This window comes from Pseudophryne corroboree, chromosome 8, assembly GCF_028390025.1.
Source record: "Pseudophryne corroboree isolate aPseCor3 chromosome 8, aPseCor3.hap2, whole genome shotgun sequence".
In the NCBI taxonomy this organism is placed as follows: Eukaryota; Metazoa; Chordata; class Amphibia; order Anura; family Myobatrachidae; genus Pseudophryne; species Pseudophryne corroboree.
In genome coordinates, this window is record NC_086451.1 from 17,725,489 (window position 1) to 17,752,599 (window position 27,111).

Sequence of the window (27,111 nt, forward strand, 5' to 3'; positions counted from 1 at the left end):
TCACCAGCGCCATTTTCTCCACAGCACCGCTGAGAGGAAGCTCCCCAAACTCTCCCCTGCTTATACCACGGTAGAAAGAGGGTTTTAAAGAAGAGGAGGGGCACATAATTAGGCTCATATTATATATATATATATATATATATATATATATATATATATAACAGCGCTATCTGGGTAAACATAAAATTATTGTGTTTTTTTTCCTGGGTCATATAGCGCTGGGGTGTGTGCATGTCTTCAGATAAGAGGATTCCCTGAGTGTGTGGTGTGTCGGTACGCATGTGTTGACATGTTTGAGGTAGGATGCTTTCAGGAGGAGGAGGAGGTTAAAATGAATGTGGTGTCTCCGTCGACAACGCCGACACCTGACTGGATGGATATGTGGAATGTTTTAAGTGCTAATGTAAACTTATTGCACAAAAGATTAGACAAAGCTGAAGCTAGGGAACAGTCATGGAGTCAACCCATGCCTGTCCCTATGTCGCAGGGACCTTCGGGGTCTCAAAAGCGCCCACTATCCCAAATAGTTGACACAGATACCGACACGGATTCTGACTCCAGTGTCGACTACGATGATGCAAAGTTGCAGCCAAAATTGACTAAATGTATTCGATATATGATTATTGCAATAAAAGATGTTTTGTACATCACAGAGGAACCCCCTGTTCCTGACACGAGGGTACACATGTATAAGGGAAAGTAACCTTTCCCCACTCACATGAGTTGAACGAATTATGTGAAAAAGCTTGGGAATCTCCAGACAAAAAACTGCAGATTTCCAAGAGGATTCTTATGGCGTATCCTTTCCCGCCAACGGACAGGATACGGTGGGAATCCTCCCCTAGGGTGGACAAAGCATTGACACGCTTATCCAAGAAGGTAGCGCTGCCATCCCAGGTTATGGCTACCCTCAGGGATCCTGCTGACCGCAAGCAGGAGGTTACCCTAAAGTCCATTTACACACATTCTGGTACCTTACTCAGACCGGCAATTGCGTCGGCCTGGGTTTGTAGCACTGTAGCAGCATGGACAGATACCTTATCAGCGGAGATAGAGAACCTAGATAAGGATACCATTTTATTGACCCTAGGGCATATAAAAGATGCTGTCCTATATATGAGAGATGCTCAAAGAGACATTAGTTTACTGGGTTCTAGAATCAACGCTATGTCAATTTCTGCTAGGCGAGTCCTATGGACCCGGCAATGGACAGGTGATGCCGACTCAAAGAGGCATATGGTGGTTTTACCTTACAAGGGTGAGGAATTGTTTGGAGAAGGTCTCTCTGACCTGGTCTCCACAGCTACAGCTGGTAAATCTAATTTTTTGCCTTATATTCCCTCACAGCCTAAGAAAGCACCCCATTATCAAATGCAGTCCTTTCGATCACAGAGAAACAAGAAAGTATGAGGTGCGTCCTTTCTTGCCTGAGGTAAGGGCAGAGGGAAAAAGCTGCACAACACAGCTAGTTCCCAGGAACAGAAGTCCTCCCCGGCCTCTACAAAATCCACTGCATGACGCTGGGGCTCCGCTAAGGGAGTCCGCCCCAGTGGGGGCACGTCTTCGAATTTTCAGCCACATCTGGTTCACTCACAGGTGGATCCCTGGGCCATAGAAATTGTTTCTCAGGGTTACAAGCTGGAATTCGAAGAGGTGCCTCCTCGCCGGTTTTTCAAATCGGTTCTACCATCTTCTCCCCAGGAAAGGGAGATCGTGTTAAATGCAATTCACAAATTGTATCTTCAACAGGTGGTGGTCAAGGTTCCCCTGCTTCAACAAGGAAGGGGATATTACTCGACCCTGTTTGTAGTCCCGAAACCGGACGGTTCTGTCAGACCCATATTAAATTTTAAATCCCTGAACCTATACTTGAAAAGGTTCAAGTTCAAGATGGAATCGCTAAGAGCGGTCATCGCCAGCCTGGAAGGGGGGGATTTTATGGTATCTCTGGACATAAAGGATGCATACCTTCATGTTCCCATTTATCCACCTCATCAGGCGTACCTAAGATTTGCGGTACAGGATTGTCATTACCAATTTCAGACGTTGCCGTTTGGTCTCTCCACGGCCCCGAGAATTTTCACCAAGGTAATGGCGTAAATGATGCGGCTCCTGCGAAAGCAAGGTGTCACTATTATCCCGTACTTGGACGATCTCCTCATAAAAGCGAGATCAAGAGAGCAGTTGCTGAACAACGTATCACTTTCACTGAAGGTGTTACAGCAACACGGCTGGATTCTCAATATCCCGAAGTCGCAGTTGGGTCCTACGACTAGTCTGACTTTCTTGGGCATGATTCTGGATACGGACCAGAAAAGAGTTTATCTTCCGATAGAAAAGACCCAGGAACTCATGACTCTGGTCAGGAACCTATTGAAACCAAAACAGGTGTCAGTGCATCACTGCACTCGAGTCCTGGGAAAGATGGTGGCATCATACGAGGCCATTCCCTTCGGCAGGTTCCATGCGAGGACCTTCCAATGGGACCTACTGGACAAGTGGTCCGGGTCTCATCTACAGATTCATCAGTTAATCACCCTCTCCCCCAGGACCAGGGTGTCTCTCCTGTGGTGGCTGCAGAGTGCTCACCTTCTAGAGGGCCGCAGGTTCGGCATTCAGGACTGGATCCTGGTGACCACGGACGCGAGCCTCCGAGGTTGGGAAGCAGTCACACAGGGAAGAAATTTCCAAGGTCTTTGGTCAAGTCAAGAGACTTGTCTTCACATCAACATCCTGGAACTGAAGGTCGTATACAACGCCCTACATCAAGCGGAGACCTTACTTCGCGACCAACCGGTTCTGATCCAGTCAGACAACGTCACCGCAGTAGCTCATGTAAACCGCCAAGGCGGAACAAGGAGCAGAGTGGCGATGGCGGAAACCACCAGAATTCTTCGCTGGGCGGAGAATCATGTAAGCGCACTGTCAGCAGTGTTCATTCCGGGAGTGGACAACTGGGAAGCAGACTTTTTCAGCAGACACGACTTGCATCCAGCAGAGTGGGGACTTCATCAGGAAGTCTTCGCACAGATTAAAAGTCGGTGGGGACTGCCCCAGATAGACATGATGGCGTCCCGCCTCAACAAAAAGCTACAGAGGTATTGCACCAGGTCAAGAGACCCTCAAGCAGTAGCTGTAGACGCCCTAGTGACACCGTGGGTGTTCCGGTCGGTTTATGTATTTCCTCCTCTTCCTCTCATACCCAAGGTGTTGAGAATAGTAAGAAAAAGAGGAGTGAGAACAATTCCGGATCTGCAGGAAATGCTCACAGAAGATCAGTGGCCTCTTCCTCTAAGACAGGACCTGTTGCAACAGGGGCCCTGTCTGTTCCAAGACTTACCGCGGCTGCGTTTGACGGCATGGCGGTTGAACGCCGGATCCTAGCGGAAAAGAGTATACCGGATAAGGTCATTCCTACGCTGATAAAGGCTAGGAAGGACATGACATCTAAACATTATCACCGTATATGGCGAAAATATGTTTCTTGGTGTGAGGCCAGGAATGCTCCTACGGAAAAATTCCATCTGGGCCGCTTCCTTCACTTCCTACAAACTGGAGTGATTTTGGGCCTAAAATTAGGCTCTATTAAGGTTCAGATTTCGGCCTTATCCATTTTTTTTCAAAAGGAATTGGCCTCTCTCCCTGAAGTACAAACTTTTGTGAAGGGAGTACTGCATATTCAGCCTCCTTTTGTACCTCCGGTGGCGCCTTGGGACCTTAACGTGGTGTTAAGTTTCCTTAAGTCACACTGGTTTGAACCACTTAAAACGGTGGAGTTGAAATATCTCACTTGGAAGGTGGTCATGTTATTAGCCTTGGCTTCGACTAGGCGAGTGTCGGAATTAGCGGCTTTATCACATAAAAGCCCCTATCTGGTTTTCCATATGGATAGAGCGGAATTGCGGACCCGTCCTCACTTCCTACCAAAAGTGGTCTCATCTTTTCATATGAACCAACCTATTGTGGTGCCTGTGGCTACGCGTGACTTGGAGGATTCCAAGTCCCTTGATGTGGTCAGGGCTTTGAAAATTTACGTGGCCAGAATGGCTAGAGTCAGAAAAACAGAAGCACTGTTTGTCCTGTATGCAGCCAATAAGATTGGCGCTCCTGCTTCAAAGCAAACTATTGCTCGCTGGATCTGTAACACGATTCAGCAGGCACATTCTACGGCGGGATTGCCGTTACCTAAATCGGTCAAGGCCCATTCCACTAGGAAGGTGGGCTCTTCTTGGGCGGCTGCCAGAGGGGTCTCGGCACTACAGCTGTGCCGAGCTGCTACTTGGTCGGGTTCAAACACCTTTGCAAAGTTCTATAAGTTTGATACCCTGGCTGAGGAGGACCTCCTGTTTGCTCAATCGGGGCTGCAGAGTCATCTGCACTCTCCCGCCCATTTGGGAGCTTTGGTATAATCCCCATGGTCCTTAAGGAGTCCCCAGCATCCTCTAGGACGTAAGAGAAAATAAGATTTTAAACCTACCGGTAAATCTTTTTCTCCTAGTCCGTAGAGGATGCTGGGCGCCCGTCCCAAGTGCGGACTACTTCAAGACTTGTATATAGTTATTGCTTACATAAGGGTTATGTTATAGTTTTCATCGGTCTTGGACTTGATGCTATCTTGTTTTCATACTGTTAACTGGGTAGTATATCACAAGTTATACGGTGTGATTGGTGTGGCTGGTATGAATTTTGCCCTTGGATTAACAAAAATCCTTTCCTCGTACTGTCCGTCTCCTCTGGGCACAGTTTCTCTAACTGAGGTCTGGAGGAGAGGCATAGAGGGAGGAGCCAGTGCACACCCAGATCTAAAGTCTTTCTTAAAGTGCCCATGTCTCCTGCGGAGCCCGTCTATCCCCATGGTCCTTACGGAGTCCCCAGCATCCTCTACGGTCTACGAGAAAAAGATTTACCGGTAGGTTTAAAATTTTATTATTCCATATAGGGTTCAGAGAATTTTCTCCACGATATAGATTGTTTTGTAGACCTGTGAATATACCCTCACACCAAAAGATCACCCAAAAAGTGGCCAAAGGACAAAATTAGTTGAGATACCAAATTAGCTTTTTATTAAAAGACACATACACAGTTAAAATAACATCTCAATATGTGACACCCCAACAGAGTTGCCACGGACATTTAACTTATTTCTGCGCCCTTTTTCCCCCTCTACAAAATGCAGCCTGGCTAAATGCTTTGAGACTTCAGCAAGGAAAGGGTTAAGAACATTTTCTATGCTATAGCTTTCATGCGCTTGGACAGTTAAGTTAGTGGCGGCCATCTTAGGCGGATGGGCAGAGTGGAACAGGACCTTGGAGCAGAAGGTACTGAGCTAATTTGGTGGTGTACATGGTGACCAAAGGAGACTCCTTACCTGATCTTCAATAAATCTTCAATAAATCAGAGTCCAGCAGCTGACAAATACCCCTTTCACATCGCACAAATAACCCGGTATCGACACGGCATAGTGCCGTGTCGACACGGGTCAGTGTGCTATGTGAAAACACCTTCCAAGAATTAGCGGGTCGTCTGACCCGGTAATTCAACCCGGTATAAAAGAAGGATTATACCCGGGTTGAATACCGGGTCAGGTGCAGTGTGAATGGGAGCCGCGTCGATGCGACACGGTTCCCATTCACAGCATAGGGAGAGGCGGCGCAGGAGATGAGCTCATCTCCCAGCGCCGCCTCCGCCCCTGCTGCTGCTGCTGCGCCCCCCCCCCCCCCCCCCGCTGCTATGGCAACCGACCCGGTATATTGCCGGGTCGGAAAGCAAGCAAAAGAGCGCAAATGCCGGATCCCACCCGGTAAGGACACGTTTCTTTTACCGGGTGGGATCCGGCATTTGCGATCTGAATGCGGTAAAAGAGAGTGTCTATGGAGTGGTGAGCTGATTACGTCAGGCCTTAGGCAAAATAGCCACTTCTAGTGAGATCCAGGAGCCCCATTGCAGATTATACATTCTCACACTCCATAGTAGCAGTCTCAGTAATTGCTGAATGATTTAATTGACTGTCACAAACTCCCTGCAGAAATACCCTGGTATACTAGAGATCACAGTTTTATACAGTAAATTAGCCAGTTTCTATAGTACCAACACCCTTTATGAGACTGATAAGAGCCATCAAATAGCAGTAAGCACCTCTGCGCAGAAGCAGACAGTCACGTGCTGCAGTTTTCTCAGCACACAGCCAGAACTGTGTCGCGCAGTAAGGAACAATACTGTCTTAGTTACACAGACAGCTTAAAGGATTCAGGACTCAATATCACAGGGGCCTGCAGCCGATGTACTGCTCTCAGTCAGACAGTGTACATGTAACAATTGAGTACAGTATCCTTTTTGGAGTCCAGGTCAGTAACCCTGTTTCACCAACTACTCATCGCAAAACCTTCCAGAGATAGAGAGACTGCTCATAACGGACAGAGACACCTTAGCTGCCTACATTGGGTTTAAGGATGAGTCAGGATCAAGTTGTAAACCTACTTATTGCCTGACACAGTCATGGGGATATCGCAGAGAGCCTCCTTTATGAAAATAGCACCTACAGTACAATCAGTAAATATTACATCCAGACTAGCAAGACAGACTCAGTTGCCTAGAAATAGCGTGCTGCACCATATTACAAGTTACAAAACTGCCTGGTTGGACAGAACCAGCTACACTTCACTTGTTGTAATCCATCCATTGCTACCTTCATCCAAGACTTGTATTAACTATTCTCAGGATGTAACTTTCCTAGAAAGGTGCACTATACTCAATGTAGCTAGCTACAAAACTAAAGGTTTTTACGGGGCCCCAATTATAAGAGTATTTTCAGGTGATTGCTTAAAACTTTATATTAGTGTGTAAGGATTGTCAAATGTGGATATTGTTTCTTGTTCTTTATTGTTCTTTGCATGAAAATGGTATGTGACAAGCATACGCATTGAAGTTAATCTAAATTGCCATGATATGAGATAATCTCACATTTCTACATCTGAGAAAAACTTATAGCAGTGTTTCAGTAGAATAAAAAAATCATATAGAGAAATTGTGTAATTAATGTCTGTGTGCCATATATCCTGAACTATATTGTGAGTTGCTGGTGAAACTTATGCCTGTTAGAAGCTACAGACACTAGGTTCAGGTGAGGAACACCAGAAAAGATAAAGTAACACATTAAAACAAAGGGTTAGACTTCCTAATACTTACCTGTAAAGTGTTGACTTCAGTGATACCTACTTTAGGGTGTCACAAATACAGTTCAGGAAATCCGTCAGTTACAACAGTGGGAACAAACACCTTTACAGGTGTGAGCTCAAAAGATGTGGTGGTAAACTGAACAGAAGACCGTAACTGATTTGACCTCTCAAATCAGTTAGATCAGTGGTTCTCAAACTCGGTCCTCAGGACCCCACATGGTTCACGTTTTCCATGTCTCCCAGCAGCTGCACTGTGTATCACCAACTGTCACATTTAAAAAATGTACAGGTGACCTGCAAAATATGAACCGTGTGGGGTCCTGAGGATCGAGTTTGAGAACCTGTGAGTTAGATAGATTAGCTCAGTGAGATATTTGCATATTTATTAAAAATAAAAACTAAGCAATCACATGTACATAAGTATTCACAGCCTTTGCTATGAAGCTCAAAATTGAGCTCAGGTGCAACCTGTTTACACTGATAATCCTTGATATGTTCCTACAGCTTAATTGGAGTCCACCTGTGGTACATTCAGTTGATTGAACATGATTTGGAAAGGCACACACCTGTCTATATAAGGTCCCACACTTGACAATGCATGTCTGAGCACAAACCAAGCATGAAGTCAAAGGACATGTCTGTAGACCTCCGAGACAGGATTGTCTCGAGGCACAAATCTGGGGATGGGTACAGAAAAATATCTGCTGCTTTTGAAAGTCCCAATGAGCACAGTGGCCTCCATCATCCGTAAATGGAAGAAGTTTGGAACCACCAGGACTCTTCCTAGAGCTGGACAGCCGTCTAAACTGAGCAATCAGGGGAGAAGGGCCCAAGTCAGGGAGGTGACCAAGAACCAGATGATCACTCTGTCAGAGCTACAGCATTCCTCTGTGGAGAGAGGAGAACCTTCCAGAAAGACAACCATCTTTGCAGCAATCCACCAATCAGGCCTGTATGGTAGAGTGGCCAGACGGAAGCCACTTCTTAGTAAAAAGCACATGGCAGCCCGCCTGGAGTTTGCCAAAATGCACCTGAAGGACTCTGACCATGAGAAACAAAATTCTCTGGTCTAATGAGACAAAGATTGAACTCTTTGGCGTGAATGTCAGGCGTCATGTTTGGAGGAAACCAGGCACCGCCCCTCACCAGGCCAATACCATCCCTACAGTGAAGCATGGTGGTGGCAGCGTCATGCTGTGAGGATGTTTTTCAGCGGCAGGAACCGGGAGACTAGTCAGGATACAGGGAAAGATGAACACAGCAATGTACAGAGACATCCTGGATGAAAACCTGCTCCAACGATCCTAAACAAACAGCCAATATATCAAAGGAGTGGCTTCAGGACAACCCTGAATGTCCTTGAGTGGCCCCGCCAGAGCCCAGACTTGAATCCGATTGAACATCTCTGGTGAGATCTGAAAATGGCTGTGCACCGACGCTTCCCATCCAACCTGATGGAGCTTGAGAGGTACTGCAAAGAGGAATGGGCAAAACTGCCCAAAGACAGGTGTGCCAAGCTTGTGGCATTATATTCATAAAGACTTGAGGCTGTAATTGCTGCCAAAGGTGCCTCAACAAAGTATTGAGCAAAGGCTGTGAATACTTATGTACATGTGATTTCTTAGTTTATTTTTTATAAATTTGCAAACATCTCAAAAAAAAAATTTCTCACGTTGTCATTATGGGGTATTGTGTGTAGAATTTTGAGGGAAAAAATTAATTTATTCCAGTTTGGAATAAGGCTGTAACATAACAAAATGTGGAAAAAGTGAAGCGCTGTGAATACTTTACGGATGCACTGTGTATGTGTGTATATATATATATATATATATATATATTTATATATCTGGGGATAAATATCGTTATTGCTGCTTGTTAATAAGTAGGCGTCTAGATTGGGGCAGATGGATATTCCAGGTGTATGAGACAATGACAGATTAGTTTTGCGTTGAGCAATGGTTGGATTAACAGAGCCGTTTTCCCTGCAGGTAACCGCGTCCTCCGGGAGTAAATGTTTCTCCTGTCGCTCAGCAGCCGAGCGAGATAAATGGATGGAAAACCTGCGCCGTGCTGTTCACCCAAATAAGGTAGGGGCAATGACAGAACCTGGGATTTGTTCTTTTGTTCCTGGGTAAAACTTTTAAGCTCTGGTCATGTTCAGCTAGAGCCCCCTTTCTACATGCCTCCAGATGGGGGAATTCAGTCTGCTTATAAATATTTTCTCTTTTATCCCATAAGTATAGGTGCAGAAAGGGGGGAGGGGATTATATAATACAGAGATAGCCACTCCCTCTGCACCTAAATACTGGTTACCCCCAGACCGCTTCCATATCACTCCTATTTACACTCCTGATCTACCCTCCTGCCTGTCTTTATGCCCCACCCCCCTTCCTAATCCTATCCAGGATCTTAGACTGGTCCTCACAATCCCTAATGATTAATATGTAGATAATTAAAGGGGCTGGTTCTGACTTGGGGAAAACAGGAAATAACGTTGTAAAGGAAGTAACTTTATATCTAGATCAAGCCAGGCTGCAATATAAGGGTGCAAATATATTTATTATGTTTGCATGCAGTATAAACACCGTCTGCTTCTGCATGTAGCCCACACATGCTGCACAGCTTTATTCCTACACTGTGATGTAGATCTGAGCTAGGACGGGCCACCTTCCACATCTCTGCACATGTTACGCCCGCCCCCCTGCAGCGCAGCATGGTGTTACCGATGTACAACGTTACTTAATTGCTTTGCTCCCACCTCAGAATGAGCCTTAATATGTCTAATTATCCCCCCCTGTCTATTCTCTTCCTACTCTCTAATTCTCTCACTCTTTCTGGGGGAGATTCATTTGGGGTTTTTTGGGCGCATGTTCGCAATGGGCACCCGGCGTAGCAATTCAATTGAGGTGGCGAGCAGAAATGTGTGAAAATCAGTGGTTTGCTTTCTTACCTTGCTCTCCCCCTTACACATACTTTCTCTTGCTCTCTTTACCTTACACTCTCTTTCACTCTCCCCCATGCACTCTCGCTGTCCCCATTACATGCTTTCTCTTGCTCTCTTTCCCTTACTCACACTCTATCAATCTCTCTCCCTTATGCACACTCTTGCTTGCTCCCTCTCTTACATGCACTCTCTTGCTCTCTTTCATTTGCACTCACTCTCCTTCTCCCTCTTACACTTACTGTCCCTCTCCCCCTTACACCCACTCTTACTCTCCCCCTTACTCCCACTCTTCCTCTGCCTCCTTACATCCACTCTTCCTCTGCCCCCTTACATCCACTCTTCCTCTCCCCTCTTACACCCAATCTTCCTCTCCCCTCTTACACCCAATCTTCCTCTTCCCCTTACAACCACTCTACTTCTTCCTCTCCCCCTTACAACCACTCTACTTCTTCCTCTCCCCCTTACACTCCCTCTCCCCCTGCACCCATTTTTGTCTCCCCCTCCTTTTCCCCCTTACACTTTCTCTCCCTTTCCTCCTTACACTCCCTCCCTTTCCTCCTTACACTCCCTCTACCTTTCCTCCTTACACTCCCTCTCCCTTTCCCCCTTACACTCCCTCTCCCTTTCCCCCTTACTCTCCCTCTCTTTACCCCTTACACCCACTCTTCCTCTCCCCCATACACCCACTCTTCCTCTCCCTCTTTCACTCCCTCTCCCCTTACACCCACTCTTCCTCTCCTCCTTACACTCCCTCTCCCTTTACCCCTTACACCCACTCTTCTCCTCCCCCTTAAGGTCCATACACACGGTGAGATTCGGGCTATGCCGGATTCTCACTATGCAACAGGGGCTTGGTTGGCATCGCAAGCACATAATGACTGTGCTTGCGATACTGACTAGGTGCGATTTTGGCTAAGTGTCAATTTTGTCTATCTCTTCTATAGAGATAGTAAAAATTGATTTGCCTGCACAGTCTATCTAGGCTTGCGATGCCGACCGCGCATCAGCATCAAATCGGGATCGCAACGTGACTTTCTCCTTGCGATCTGCACTAACTTTTCTTATGATTTTGACTATATAGTCAAAATCGTAATGAAAATATCTCACAGTGTGTACACACCATTACATCCACTCTTCCTCTCCCCCTTACACACCCTCTCTCTTTCCCCCTTACATCCACACTTCCTCTCCCCCTTACACTCCCTCTTCCTTTCCCCCTTACATCTACTCTTCCTTTCCCCCTTACATCTACTCTTCCTCTCCCCCTTACACTTCCTCTCCCTTTCCCCCTTACATCTACTCTTCCTCTCCCTTTCCCCCTTACATCCACTCTTCCTCTCCCCCCTTATACTCCCTTTCCCCCTTACACCCACTTTTCCTCTTCCCCTTACACTCCCTCTCCCCTTACGCCCACTCTTCCTTTCCTCCTTACACTCTCTCTCCCTTTCCCCCTTACACCCACTCTTCTTCTCCCCCTTTCCCCCTTACACCCACTCTTCTCCCCCTTTCCCCCTTACACCCACTCTTCTCCCCCTTTCCCCCTTACACCCACTCTTCTCCCCCTTTCCCCCTTACACCCACTCTTCTTCTCCCCCTTACACCCACTCTTCCTCTCCCCCTTACACCCACTCTTCCTCTCCCCCTTACACTCCCTCTCCCTCTCCCCCTTACACTCCCTCTCCCTTTCCCCCTTACACTCCCTCTCCCTTTCCCCCTTACACCCACTCTTCCTCTCCCCCTTACACTCCCTCTCCCTTTCCCCCTTACACTCCCTCTCCCTTTCCCCCTTACACCCACTTTTCCTCTCCCCCTTACACCCACTCTTCCTCTCCCCCTTACACTCCCTTTCCCCCTTACACTCCCTCTCCCTTTCCCCCTTACACCCACTCTCCCTTTCCCCCTTACACTCCCTCTCATATTCTTCCTTCCACTCACTCTCTTGTGCTCTTTATTGCATGTGCCCTATTCTTACTGTATGGAGGGTAGCAGAAGAACCTGATCTGAAACTCTTTGTCACTCCCCAGGACAATAGTCGCCGGGTGGAGAACATGTTGAAGCTGTGGATTATTGAGGCGAAGGACCTTCCGGCTAAGAAGAAGTATCTGTGCGAGTTGTATTTAGACGATGTACTTTATGCACGAACTACCTGCAAATTGAAGACGGATAACGTCTTCTGGGGCGAGCACTTTGAGTTCAACAACCTCCCGTCCCTGAAGAGCGTGACCGTGCACTTGTACAAGGAGACGGACAAGAAGAAGAAGAAGGACAAGAACAATTATGTTGGGCTGGTGAACATCCCCATCGGAGCGGTGACGGGGCGGCAGTTTGTGGAGAAGTGGTACCCTGTGGTGTCTCCTAACACCAGCAAAGGGAAATCTGTGGGTCCCATGATCCGCATCAAGAGCCGCTACCAGAGCATCAACATCCTTCCTATGGAGATGTACAAGGAGTTTGCAGAATATATCACTAATAACTATATGGTGCTGTGCTCCACCCTGGAGGGGGTCCTGAGTGTGAAGAACAAGGAAGAAATGGCATCGGCCCTAGTCCATATCTTACAGAGCACCGGCAAGGCAAAGGTAAGCGTGGCGGACTGCCCCCTGCCTCTCTTGTCATACGTGTTACATACCTCTTCTCCTGTTTACTACTAACCTGCCACCATTGCGTTCTGTTCCAAAGCTCTACTGACCATTTCCATCTCTAGAAGGCTGCCCCACTATGCAAAAGGGAGAGTCTTGCAGTCTCCTAGGTAATGTAAATGTCCTGCACGGACTGTAGGTTGGTGTAATCACATATATGGTATTACAGCTTTGCTTTATGGCTTGGACTTTCCCCGAGTGTCTCTTGCTGGTTGTGATGAAGCGGAAAGAAATCCCTCATCATTCTATGTAACTCATTTATTGCAGGGAGGTTATATTAAAGGGGTTTCAGGTTTCTGGGGGTTCTAGTAAATTGTTAATGATCATTATATAGGGCAGGACAAGAATTGTTCTATTGGCTCAGGAGCGGAGATCAAAAAAAACCCTGTCTAGCTTCAGTTCCGGTATAACAGGGTTTTGTCTTTCTCCCGTCATGGTCGCAACTTGTCTCTAGAAATTATTTATGGAAATTCCCAGCTACATTTACATAATCTGCCTGTAATTGCTTTGTTGCATTTTTATATTCTATATACAGTGTATACATATATTGTATTCTGGGGATATGCACTCCACCCCTGATGAAGGAGGCAATGACGAAACGCGCTCCTCCCCTGATGAAGGAGGCAATGACGAAACGCGCTCCTCCCCTGATGGAGGCAATTACGAAACGCGTTTGTGATCTGTTCTGTAAAAAGTTTTTATAGAGAAATTTCGTTTTTTGTTATTACCTAGAGAAGGGACTGTATTGTGTTCCATCTGTGGTATGGTAGGGCCTCTGTATGTCCCAGTGTCTCCAGAGGGGCCCTGGTGTATTTCTGGCATGCTGTAACGGTGCTCTCAGAGTAAGGGAATTAGTCACCGACTTGGTGCTGACTCTCAGACGGTCTTATTGCATTTTCCTCTGACGCCTTGGCCATTATATTCCTGAGAACAATAAGGCAAATATTTTCCATGTTGCTCTTGGCATGTGTTAGAATATATGATAAACTATCTGCAGGGCCCAGGCTGCAGCCCAATATATGACGCAAAGGTTAGAGTGTAACCCGAAAATCTGTATCCGCTGCTGTGTGTCTTACATACATCTGTGTGTGTGTGATCCCTGTCTTTATACAAGCTTCTGCCCTTATCAGTACCACCTGCCAGAGGTAGATGGGACAGAGCAATGTTCTGCAGATCACTAGAGACATCAGTAATGTAATAATCTGCAGAATATATCACTATGTATCTGACAGGGGGTATATGGGACAGAGCAATGTTCTGCAGATCACTAGAGAGGTCATAATCTGCAGAATACTGTATATCACTGTGTATCTGTCTGGGTAGATGGGACAGAGCAATGTTCTGCAGATCACTAGAGTGGCCAGTAATGTAATAATCTGCAGAATATATAACTATGTACCTGCCAGAGGTAGATGGGACAGAGCAATGTTCTGCAGATCACTAGAGAGATCAGTAATGTAATAATCTGCAGAATATATCACTATGTATTTGTCGTTAGGGGCTAAATGGGGCAGTGCAATGTTCCGCAGATCACTCCAGAGGTCAGTAATGTAATAATTTGCAGAATATATCACTATGTATTTGTCAGGGGGTAGATGGGACAGAGCAATGTTCTGTAGGTCCCCAGAGAGGTCAGTGATGTAATAATCTGCAGAACATAACACTATGTATCTGTCAGGGGGTAGATGGGACAGAGAAATGTTCTGCATATAACTAGAGAGGTCAGTAATGTAATAATCTGCAGAATATATCACTATGTATCTGTCAGGGGGTAGATGGGACAGAGAAATGTTCTGCATATAACTAGAGAGGTCAGTAATGTAATAATCTGCAGAATATATCACTATGTATCTGTCAGGGGGTAGATGGGGCAGAGCAATGTTCTGCAGATCACTAGAGAGGTCAGTAATGTAATAATCTGCAGAATATATCACTATGTATCTGTCAGGGGGTAGATGGGACAGAGCAATGTTCTGCATATAACTAGAGAGGTCGGTAATGTAATAATCTGCAGAATATATCACTATGTACCTTTCAGGGGGTAGATGGGGCAGAGCGATGTTCTGCATATAACTAGAGAGGTCAGTAATGTAATACTCTGCAGGATATATCACTATGTAGCTGTCAGGGGGTAGGAGGGGCAGAGCAATGTTCTGCAGATCACTAGAGAGGTCAGTAATGTAATAATCTGCAGAATATATCACTATGTACCTGTCAGGGGGTAGATGGGGCAGAGCAATGTTCTGCAGGTCCCCAGAGAGGTCAGTGAAGTAATAATGAACTGGAGCCTGTATAATGGGATGTGTGATCATCTGCGTGATGTAAGGTCGGTATTTGGATACTCTCAGCGCAGCCGTCTCCTGGGTGGTATTGATGATTAATACTTTGATTCCATTGTACGATGGTGAAGAACAGACTGTGACGCTAATGAAGGAACATAAGCTGTATGGAAACATGCGTGTGTTAATTATCCATGTTCCTGCCCTCCCACACCCCTGCTTGGATGGGGATTCTTGGCCTTATCTGTGAGTTGTATCGTTCCTGAGCGGCGGTCGCTGGCAGCCAGCGTGCGCTGCTCCTTTGGATTTGCTGAGCTGCCAATTTCACCGGCCTGGAATGTAACAGAGTCCAGCAGTCTCATTTATTTCTGGGAGAAGGCCCGTGGGTTTGTGGTGGACCTAGAGTCACGTGTCAGTTATTATCCAGCCCACAGTTTCCTCTTCATGTGGTGTATATGTAGCGTCAGTGGCCAGAGGCCTCATATATAGCGGAAGATGTCCTGAACTATAGGTCCCAGCATGCCCTGCAGAGGGAGTGCTAGATTCCAGGGACAAATTCAGGGGCTGACCAAACAGCGTGTCATAGTTGTGGGACCACGGATGTCAGGGAGCCATTGTGCTGGTACCTCAAGTGTTAGCTATGGGCGTTCCGAAATACCAAAGGTGCAGTTTCAAAATGAATGTATAGTATGACAGGGGTCCCAAAACAAATTGCACCCCCCAGTCTAGAGGCTTGTCCCCCTTGTGAGAGACGATGTGTGTTTGGTTTGTCTATACACAACCTCCTGCAGCTTTTACCTGGCTTCTATCTAGATTCCTCCTGTGCTTTTCAGCAGTGACTTGATATTATTGCTGGTTATTGCTGTTGTCCTGGGACATGACCACTCTGCTGTGCTCACCGCTCGTATAGAATTGTATCCAATTTTCTGTATCTGAAGGCTAATATTTTATTAAAACAATGCTGAAAAGCACAGAAGGAAGCTTAAAGTAATAGCAATATGTTTGTAAAAGTTACAAAAAGGCACAAACAAGCCATTACAGTGACATCACACACACATATATAGATATGTATATGTGTGTGTGTACGTACATACGTATAGCTGTTCTATTGCTTGCCGGACCCTCTGTAGTATGTAGAAGTTGCGTCATTGCATCGTTGTTACCCTGTTCTGCTGTGTTCCCGGCCACTCATGCATTCCCAATGAGGAGATCTCAGTGCCGATACATTTGTCACCTTTGCTGGGGAATTAATCTGCAAACATCTGTCGGAGGAGTTTCTGCCTGCCCGGCTGCCAATGGCGGGTTGTACGACTTGTCGTGTATTAATATTCCATTAGAAATTAGCATACTGCTTACTTAGGCTGCGAGTTCCCAGCGCCCCGCAGCACTCAACTAGTGACAAGTCACAAACGTGCGCCATCGATTTAATGTCCCAACTGGTTCTGCTGTGGAGCAACACGGCCAATCATAGGCTATATAACACAATCCAAATATTCCGCATATAAGTAATGTTATTCAGAGGACGAGAAAGTAATGTGTCATCGGGGGATGAGTCCTGGAACAGTCTCCTTATTCTAGAACGTTGGCAGAATATTGTGTTCCGGAGACTGGTTCCACGGCGGCTCCTTTCTTCCTGATAGAAATCCACATCTTTATACTTGGTTTTCTTATAACAAAGTAGATTTATCTTTTGTTCTTACTTTGATGCTGACGTGATACAATTACGAGGGTGGTTCAGTAAGTAAGGGGACACGACCTCTCGCATGTGTCTATTTCATTCTAATTTCCCGCCAGGAAATTAGCTGGCAGGGCAGTTGCTGAAGACGAGCAGCGATCCGGCCCACCAAGGGGGGAGGGAAGTAGCACCCCCCTTGCTGTTTGCTGTGACCCCTCCCTTTCAGACAGATTGATCAGCTATCACTGTGTTTGCAGTTGTGAGAGGCATTGCCTGGGATCAGCGTTTGAAAGGCATGCTGGTTCCAGGGACGGATCTAGACTTTTCTGTAGGGGGGGGGCGGTTTACTGTTTAATCTTGACTCCTCCCTCTATAGTCCCAACTCCTCCCATCTGCAATCCTAACTCCTCCTCTCAATTCTGACTGAACTTTTTGAGTGAGACTGAGATAGAGCTTTGTGATTGTTCTATGTACATGTGACTGTGCTATGGGGTAATTGTATTTATTAGCCCTAGTACCCACACACCAGCAAGTGAGGGGCAAATGCTCTTTAACCCTTGCTCTACTGGCTCCTCTGTGCTGCTGTGGTATAAGCTGCAGCACATTGTTGTGCCTCAGGCTCTCCCCGGAGAGCTCTCTTCTGCTCACAAGTGGGCGTGGCTATGACTGTGTTAGTGGGGGGCGGGCGCCCCCTTCGTCCCGTCCCGTCCCCCCCCCCTCCCCCCCCGTCCCCCCCCTAAATCCGGCCCTGGCTGGTTCCTGTAGTGCTACTTGGAGATCCCAGGGGTCACTCCTAGGTAAGCTAGGCCTCAACTTGGTTGTATTACTGTATGGGCCTTTATCATGAGGCCTTACAATAGATAGTTACATGGCCCGAGTGGGCACTGTCATCATGCAGTGTAGGACTTGCCAATAAGCAGAGAAGCCGTGAAGGGGCTCGGCAGCTTACAATGTAATTACAAATATCTCTGAATTTCTATCACCATACAGTTTTCTAGTATTGTTGCAAGTAATATTTAGTGGGCAGGGGGGGAGCACCCCCCTTTCTGTTTTCAAACAGGCCTCTCAGTCATATTAAATTGATTTTAATTTTGTATAAACTGCATGCATCACCTGCAGACAGAAGGCAGCCATGTTGTAGGCAGTGCCAGTATACCTGAGAGAGGCGCTGGTGGCATGGGTCAGCGCGGAGCACAGTTCTATAACTCAGCACAGCACAGACTCTGTTAGGCTGGCTGTGTCAGTGCGGAGCACAGTTCCATAACTCAGCACAGCACAGACTACGTTAGGCCGGCTGTGTCAGTGCGGAGCACAGCTCCATAACTCAGCACAGCACAGACTCTGTTAGGCCGGCTGTGTCAGCGCGGAGCACAGTTCCATAACTCAGCACAGCACAGACTCTGTTAGGCCAGCTGTGTCAGTGCGGAGCATAGTTCTATAACTCAGCACAGACTCTGTTAGGCCAGCTGTGTCAGTGCGGAGCATAGTTCTATAACTCAGCACAGCACAGACTCTGTTAGGCCGGCTGTGTCTGCACGGAGCATAGTTCTATAACTCAGCACAGCACAGACTCTGTTAGGCCGGCTGTGTCAGCGCGGAGCACAGTTCCATAACTCAGCACAGCACAGACTCTGTTAGGCCAGCTGTGTCAGTGCGGAGCATAGTTCTATAACTCAGCACAGACTCTGTTAGGCCAGCTGTGTCAGTGCGGAGCATAGTTCTATAACTCAGCACAGCACAGACTCTGTTAGGCCGGCTGTGTCTGCACGGAGCATAGTTCTATAACTCAGCACAGCACAGACTCTGTTAGGCCGGCTGTGTCAGCGCGGAGCACAGTTCCATAACTCAGCACAGCACAGACTCTGTTAGGCCAGCTGTGTCAGTGCGGAGCATAGTTCTATAACTCAGCACAGACTCTGTTGGGACGGCTGTATCAGTGCGGAGCACAGTTCTATAACTCAGCACAGCACAGACTCTGTTAGGCCAGCTGTGTCAGTGCGGAGCACAGTTCTATAACTCAGCACAGCACAGACTCTGTTAGGCCGGCTGTGTCAGTGCGGAGCATAGTTCTATAACTCAGCACAGCACAGACTCTGTTAGGCCGGCTGTGTCTGCACGGAGCACAGTTCTATAACTCCGATCTATCTATCTACAGTGCCTTTCTAAAGCATTCACCCCCCTTTGCATATTTCATGCTCTGTTGCCTCACAACCTGGAATTAAAATGGGTTGTTTGAAGGTTTGCATCATTTCATTCACAGAACTTGGCTACAACTTTGAAGATGTTTTTTTTTTTTATTTATTTATTTCTTTATTTTTATTGTGAAGCAAACAACAAATAGGACAAAAAACTCCAGCGTGCAGAACTATTCACCCCCCTAAAGTCAGTACTTTGTAGAGCCACCTTTTTGCGGCAATTACAGCTGCCAGTCGCTTTGGATAAGTCTCTGAGCTTGCCACATCTTGCCACTGGAATTTTTGCCCGTTCCTCAAGGCAAAACTTCTCCAGCTCCTTCATGTTGGATGGTTTCCGCTTGTGAACCGCAATCTTCAAGTCTGACCACAGATTGTCAATTGGATTGAGATCTGGGCTATGACTAGGCCATTCCAACACATATAAATGTTTCCCCTTAAACCACTCGAGTGTTGCTTTAGCAGTATGCTTCGGGTCTGTCCTGCTGGAAGGTGAACCTCCGTCCCAGTCTCAAATCACAGGCAGCCTGAAACAGGTTTTACTCAAGAATATCCCTGTATTTAGCACCATCCATCTTTCCCTCGACTCGAAACAGTTTCCCAGACCCTGCTGCTGAAAAACATCCCCACAGCATGATGCTGCCACCACCATGTTTCACTGTGGGGATGGTGTTCTTGGGGTGATGGGATGTGTTGGGTTTGTGCCAGACATAGCGTTTTCCTTGGTGGACGAAAAAGTTAAATTGTATTCTCATCTGATCAGAGCACCTTCCTCCATACATTTGGGGAATCGTCCACATGCCTTTTGGCAAACTCAAAACGTACCTTCTTATTTTTTACACCAAGTAATGGCTTTTTTCTGGCCACTCTTCCATAAAGCCCAGCTCTATGGAGTGTACGGCTTATTGTGGTCACATGCGCAGACACACCAGTCTCTGCTGTGGAACTCTGCAGCTCCTTCAGGGTTACCTTTGGTCTCTGTGCTGCCTCTCTGATTAATGCCCTCCTTGCCTGGTCTGTGAGTTTTGGTGGGCGGCCTTCTCTTGGCAGGTTTGTTGTGGTACCATGTTCTTTCCATTTGAAGATGATGGATTTCATGGTGCTCCGGGGGATCATCAAAGATTTGGATATTTTTTTATAACCCAACCATGACTTGTACTTCTCAACAACTTTGTCCCTGACTTGTTTGGAGAGCTCCTTGGTCTTCATGGTGTGATGCCTCTTGCTTAGTGGTGTTGCAGCCTCTGGGGCCTTTCAGAAAAGGTGTGTTTATACTGACAGATTATGTGACACTTAGATTGCACACAGGTGGACTTCATTTTACTAATTATGTGACTTCTGAAGGTAATTGGTTGTACCAGAACTTTTGAGGGGCTTCATAGCAAAGGGGGCGAATACATATGCACATGCCAATTTTCAAATTTATATTTATAAAATTTATATTTTATATAAATGTTTCTAATTTCACTTCACCAACTTATAGGCCCTACACACTGGCCGATCCGCTGCCCGACGGCGGATGCGACCGACGGGCGACCCGGCGGCGGGGGGGCAGTGACGGGGGGAGGGAAGTTTCTTCACTCCCCCCGTCACACGGCTCCATAGAACTGCAGGCAAATATGGACGAGATCGTCCATATTGGCCTGCATGCACAGCTGACGGAACACCAGCGATGAACGAGCGCGGGGCCGCACATCGTTCATCGCTGGAGCCTCCACACTGCACGATATGAACGTTATTTCGTTCATTAATGAACGAGATCGTTCATATCGTGCAGTCATGTCGGCCACTGTGTAGGGCCCATTAGACTATTTTGTGCAGATCCATCACATAAAATTCAGATTACAACCTGTATTTTTTTTTCTCTAACGTCCTAGTGGATGCTGGGGACTCCGAAAGGACCATGGGGATAGCGGCTCCGCAGGAGACTGGGCACAAAAGTAAAAGCTTTAGGACTACCTGGTGTGCACTGGCTCCTCCCCCCATGACCCTCCTCCAAGCCTCAGTTAGATTTTTGTGCCCGAACGAGAAGGGTGCAGTCTAGGTGGCTCTCCTGAGCTGCTTGGAAAAAAGTTTAGTTTTAGGTTTTTTATTTTCAGTGAGTCCTGCTGGCAACAGGCTCACTGCACCGAGGGACTAAGGGGAGAAGAAGCGAACTCACCTGCGTGCAGAGTGGATTGGGCTTCTTAGGCTACTGGACATTAGCTCCAGAGGGACGATCACAGGCCCAGCCATGGATGGGTCCCAGAGCCGCGCCGCCGGCCCCCTTACAGAGCCAGAAGACTGAAGAGGTCCGGAAAATCGGCGGCAGAAGACGTCCTGTCTTCAATAAGGTAGCGCACAGCACCGCAGCTGTGCGCCATTGCTCTCAGCACACTTCACACTCCGGTCACTGAGGGTGTAGGGCGCTGGGGGGGGCGCCCTGAGACGCAATAAAAATACCTTTTTTGGCAAAAAATACATCACATATAGCTCCTGGGCTATATGGATGCATTTAACCCCTGCCAATTTTTCCATAAAAAAGCGGGAGAAAGGCCGCCGAGAAGGGGGCGGAGCCTATCTCCTCAGCACACTGGCGCCATTTTTTCCTCACAGCTCCGTTGGAGGAAGGCTCCCTGACTCTCCCCTGCAGTCCTGCACTACAGAAACAGGGTAAAACAAGAGAGGGGGGGCACTAATTTGGCAGATAAATATATACAGCAGCTATATCAGGGAAAAACACTTATATAAGGTTATCCCTATATATATATATAGCGCTCTGGTGTGTGCTGGCAAACTCTCCCTCTGTCTCCCCAAAGGGCTTGTGGGGTCCTGTCCTCTATCAGAGCATTCCCTGTGTGTGTGCTGTGTGTCGGTACGTTGTGTCGACATGTATGAGGAGGAAAATGGTGTGGAGGCGGAGCAATTGCCTGTGTTAGTGATGTCACCCCCTAGGGAGTCGACACCTGACTGGATGGTCTTATGGAAAGAATTACGTGATAGTGTCAGCACTTTACAAAAGACTGTTGACGACATGAGACAGCCGGCAAATCAGTTAATACCTGTACAGGCGTCTCAAACACCGTCAGGGGCTATAAAACGCCCGTTACCTCAGGTCGATACTGACACGGACACTGACTCCAGTGTCGACGGTGAGGAAACAAACGTATTTTCCAGTAGGGCCACACGTTACATGATCACGGCAATGAAGGAGGTTTTGAACATTTCTGATACTACAAGTACCACAAAAAAGGGTATTATGTGGGGTGTGAAAAAACTACCCGTAGTTTTTCCTGAATCAGATGAATTAAATGAGGTGTGTGATGAAGCGTGGGTTTCCCCCGATAAAAAACTGCTAATTTCTAAAAAATTATTGGCATTATACCCTTTCCCGCCAGAGGTAAGGGCACGTTGGGAAACACCCCCTAGGGTAGATAAGGCGCTCACACGCTTATCAAAACAAGTGGCGTTACCGTCTCCTGATACGGCCGCCCTCAAGGAACCAGCTGATAGGAAGCTGGAAAATATCCTAAAAAGTATATACACACATACTGGTATTATACTGCGACCAGCAATCGCCTCAGCCTGGATGTGCAGTGCTGGGGTGGCTTGGTCGGATTCCCTGACTGAAAATATTGATACCCTGGACAGGGACAATATATTATTGACTATAGAGCATTTAAAGGATGCATTTCTATATATGCGTGATGCACAGAGGGATATTTGCACTCTGGCATCAAGAGTAAGTGCGATGTCCATTTCTGCCAGAAGAGGGTTATGGACGCGACAGTGGTCAGGTGATGCGGATTCCAAACGGCATATGGAAGTATTGCCGTATAAAGGGGAGGAGTTATTTGGGGTCGGTCTATCGGACCTGGTGGCCACGGCAACGGCTGGGAAATCCACCTTTTTACCCCAGGTCACCTCTCAGCAGAAAAAGATACCGTCTTTTCAGGCTCAGTCCTTTCGTCCCCACAAGGGCAAGCGGGCAAAAGGCCACTCATATCTGCCCCGGGGCAGAGGAAGGGGAAAAAGACTGCAGCAAACAGCCTCTTCCCACGAACAGAAGCCCTCCCCCGCTTCTGCCAAGTCCTCAGCATGACGCTGGGGCCTTACAAGCGGACTCAGGCACGGTGGGGGCCCGTCTCAAGAATTTCAGCGCGCAGTGGGCTCACTCGCAAGTGGACCCCTGGATCCTGCAGGTAGTATCTCAGGGGTACAAATTGGAATTCGAGACGTCTCCCCCTCGCCGGTTCCTGAAGTCTGCTTTACCAACGTCTCCCCCCGATAGGGAGGCGGTATTGGAAGCCATTCACAAGCTGTATTCCCAGCAGGTGATAATCAAGGTACCCCTCCTACAACAGGGAAAGGGGTATTATTCCACGCTGTTTGTGGTACCGAAGCCGGACGGCTCGGTGAGACCCATTTTAAATCTGAAATCCTTGAACACTTACATAAAAAGGTTCAAGTTCAAGATGGAGTCACTCAGAGCAGTGATAGCGAACCTGGAAGAAGGGGACTATATGGTGTCTCTGGACATCAAGGATGCTTACCTCCATGTCCCAATTTGCCCTTCTCACCAAGGGTACCTCAGGTTTGTGGTACAGAACTGTCACTATCAGTTTCAGACGCTGCCGTTTGGATTGTCCACGGCACCCCGGGTCTTTACCAAGGTAATGGCCGAAATGATGATTCTTCTTCGAAGAAAAGGCGTCTTAATTATCCCTTACTTGGACGATCTCCTGATAAGGGCAAGGTCCAGAGAACAGTTAGAGGTCGGAGTAGCACTATCTCAAGTAGTACTACGACAGCACGGATGGATTCTAAATATTCCAAAATCGCAGCTGATTCCGACGACACGTCTGCTGTTCCTAGGGATGATTCTGGACACAGTACAGAAAAAGGTGTTTCTCCCGGAGGAGAAAGCCAGGGAGTTATCCGACCTAGTCAGGAACCTCCTAAGACCAGGCCAAGTGTCAGTGCATCAATGCACAAGGGTCCTGGGAAAGATGGTGGCTTCTTACGAAGCGATTCCATTCGGCAGATTCCACGCAAGAACTTTTCAGTGGGATCTGCTGGACAAATGGTCCGGATCGCATCTTCAAATGCATCAGCGGATAACCCTGTCTCCAAGGACAAGGGTGTCTCTCCTGTGGTGGTTACAGAGTGCTCATCTCCTAGAGGGCCGCAGATTCGGCATTCAGGATTGGGTCCTGGTGACCACGGATGCCAGCCTGAGAGGCTGGGGAGCAGTCACACAGGGAAAAAATTTCCAGGGCTTGTGGTCAAGCATGGAAACGTCACTTCACATAAATATCCTGGAACTAAGGGCCATTTACAATGCCCTAAGTCAGGCAAGGCCTCTGCTTCAGGGTCAGCCGGTGTTGATCCAGTCGGACAACATCACGGGAGTCGCCCACGTAAACAGACAGGGCGGCACAAGAAGCAGGAGGGCAATGACGGAAGTTGCAAGGATTCTTCGCTGGGCGGAAAATCATGTGATAGCACTGTCAGCAGTGTTCATTCCGGGAGTGGACAACTGGGAAGCAGACTTCCTCAGCAGACACGATCTTCACCCGGGGGAGTGGGGACTTCACCCAGAAGTCTTCCACATGATTGTGAACCGTTGGGAAAAACCAAAGGTGGACATGATGGCGTCCCGCCTCAACAAAAAACTAGACAGATATTGCGCCAGGTCAAGGGACCCTCAGGCAATAGCTGTGGACGCTCTGGTAACACCGTGGGTGTACCAGTCAGTGTATGTGTTCCCTCCTCTGCCTCTCATACCCAAAGTACTGAGAATCATAAGAAGGGAGTAAGGACTATACTCGTGGCTCCGGATTGGCCAAGAAGGACTTGGTACCCGGAACTTCAAGAGATGCTCACGGAGGACCCGTGGCCTCTACCTCTAAGAAAGGACCTGCTTCAGCAGGGACCCTGTCTGTTCCAAGACTTACCGCGGCTGCGTTTGACGGCATGGCGGTTGAACGCCGGATTCTGAAGGAAAAAGGCATTCCAGATGAAGTCATCCCTACCCTGATCAAAGCCAGGAAGGATGTAACTGTGCAACATTATCACCGTATTTGGCGTAAATATGTTGCGTGGTGTGAGGCCAGGAAGGCCCCTACAGAGGAATTTCAACTGGGTCGATTCCTGCATTTCCTGCAAACAGGACTGTCTATGGGCCTCAAATTAGGGTCCATTAAGGTTCAAATTTCGGCCCTGTCAATATTCTTCCAAAAAGAACTAGCTTCAGTTCCTGAAGTTCAGACGTTTGTCAAGGGGGTACTGCATATACAGCCTCCTTTTGTGCCTCCAGTGGCACCTTGGGATCTCAATGTAGTTTTGGGATTCCTAAAATCACATTGGTTTGAACCACTCACCACTGTGGACTTAAAATATCTCACATGGAAAGTGGTAATGCTGTTAGCCCTGGCTTCAGCCAGGCGTGTATCAGAATTGGCGGCTTTATCCTATAAAAGCCCTTACCTAATTTTTCATACGGACAGGGCAGAATTGAGGACTCGTCCTCAATTTCTCCCGAAGGTGGTTTCAGCATTTCACTTAAACCAGCCTATTGTGGTGCCTGCGGCTACTAGGGACTTGGAGGATTCCAAGTTGCTGGACGTAGTCAGGGCCCTGAAAATATATGTTTCCAGGACGGCTGAAGTCAGAAAATCTGACTCGCTGTTTATCCTGTATGCACCCAACAAGCCGGGTGCTCCTGCTTCTAAGCAGACGATTGCTCGTTGGATTTGTAGTACAATTCAGCTTGCACATTCTGTGGCAGGCCTGCCACAGCCAAAATCTGTAAAAGCCCATTCCACACGGAAAGTGGGCTCATCTTGGGCGGCTGCCCGAGGGGTCTCGGCTTTACAACTTTGCCGAGCAGCTACTTGGTCAGGGGCAAATACGTTTGCAAAATTCTACAAATTTGATACCCTGGCTGAGGAGGACCTGGAGTTCTCTCATTCGGTGCTGCAGAGTCATCCGCACTCTCCCGCCCGTTTGGGAGCTTTGGTATAATCCCCATGGTCCTTTCGGAGTCCCCAGCATCCACTAGGACGTTAGAGAAAATAAGAATTTACTTACCGATAATTCTATTTCTCATAGTCCGTAGTGGATGCTGGGCGCCCATCCCAAGTGCGGATTGTCTGCAATACTTGTACATAGTTATTGTTACAAAAATCGGGTTATTATTGTTGTGAGCCATCTTTTCAGAGGCTCCTCTGTTATCATGCTGTTAACTGGGTTCAAATCACAAGTTGTACGGTGTGATTGGTGTGGCTGGTATGAGTCTTACCCGGGATTCAAAATCCTTCCTTATTGTGTACGCTCGTCCGGGCACAGTATCCTAACTGAGGCTTGGAGGAGGGTCATGGGGGGAGGAGCCAGTGCACACCAGGTAGTCCTAAAGCTTTTACTTTTGTGCCCAGTCTCCTGCGGAGCCGCTATCCCCATGGTCCTTTCGGAGTCCCCAGCATCCACTACGGACTATGAGAAATAGAATTATCGGTAAGTAAATTCTTATTTTTTTTTTTAATGTAACAAAATAGGTAAAAAGCCAAGGGAGGTGAATACTTTATCAAGGCACTGTATACGATACGAGGTCCCATCTGGATAGAGCGTCAGCCTCATACGGGAATGGGGGACTATGGGGGTGATTCCGAGTTGTTCGCTTGCTAGCTGCTTTTAGCAGCATTGCACACGCTAAGCCACCGCCCTCTGGGAGTGTATCTTAGCATAGCAGATTTGCTAACGAAAGCTTCGCTAATTTTCTCGTAACGATTACCCCGCAGTTTCTGAGTAGCTCCATCCATTGCGACCAGCTCAGTCAGTTTCGTTCCTGGTTTGACGTCACAAACACACCCAGCGTTTGTCCAACCGCTCTCCCGTTTCTCCAGCCACTCCTGCGTTTTGTAACTCGAACGCCTGCGTTTTTCCGCGCACTCCCAGAAAACGGCCAGTTTCCGCCCAGAAACACCCACTTCCTGTCAATCACACTACGATCAGCAGAGCGATGAAAAAACTTTGTTACGCCGTGAGTAAATTACCAAACTTTTGTGCTAATTTACTTGGCGCAGGCGCTCTGCGTACATTGCACATGCCCAGTTTGCGACTAATCGCTCCGTAGCGAAAAAAATAACGAGCGAACAACTCAGAATGACCCCCTATATTTCTGCGGTCTCTGATAGAGCTCTGTGGACTCTCCCTTCTGTACCATGTCA

The 27,111-nt window shown here is 47.5% G+C and overlaps 1 protein-coding gene across 9 annotated transcripts in view; it reads left to right on the forward strand.

Annotated features, from left to right (window-relative positions):
- Window positions 1-27,111, forward strand: part of DAB2IP (DAB2 interacting protein) — a 1,128,147-nt gene that overhangs the window by 964,991 nt on the left and 136,045 nt on the right. For all 9 annotated transcript variants that reach the window (XM_063935968.1, XM_063935966.1, XM_063935969.1 and 6 more), the window contains 2 exons: window positions 9,164-9,262; window positions 12,144-12,698. In XM_063935968.1, coding sequence (XP_063792038.1) covers window positions 9,164-9,262; window positions 12,144-12,698 — 654 coding nt within the window. The remainder of the gene's footprint in view (window positions 1-9,163; window positions 9,263-12,143; window positions 12,699-27,111) is intronic.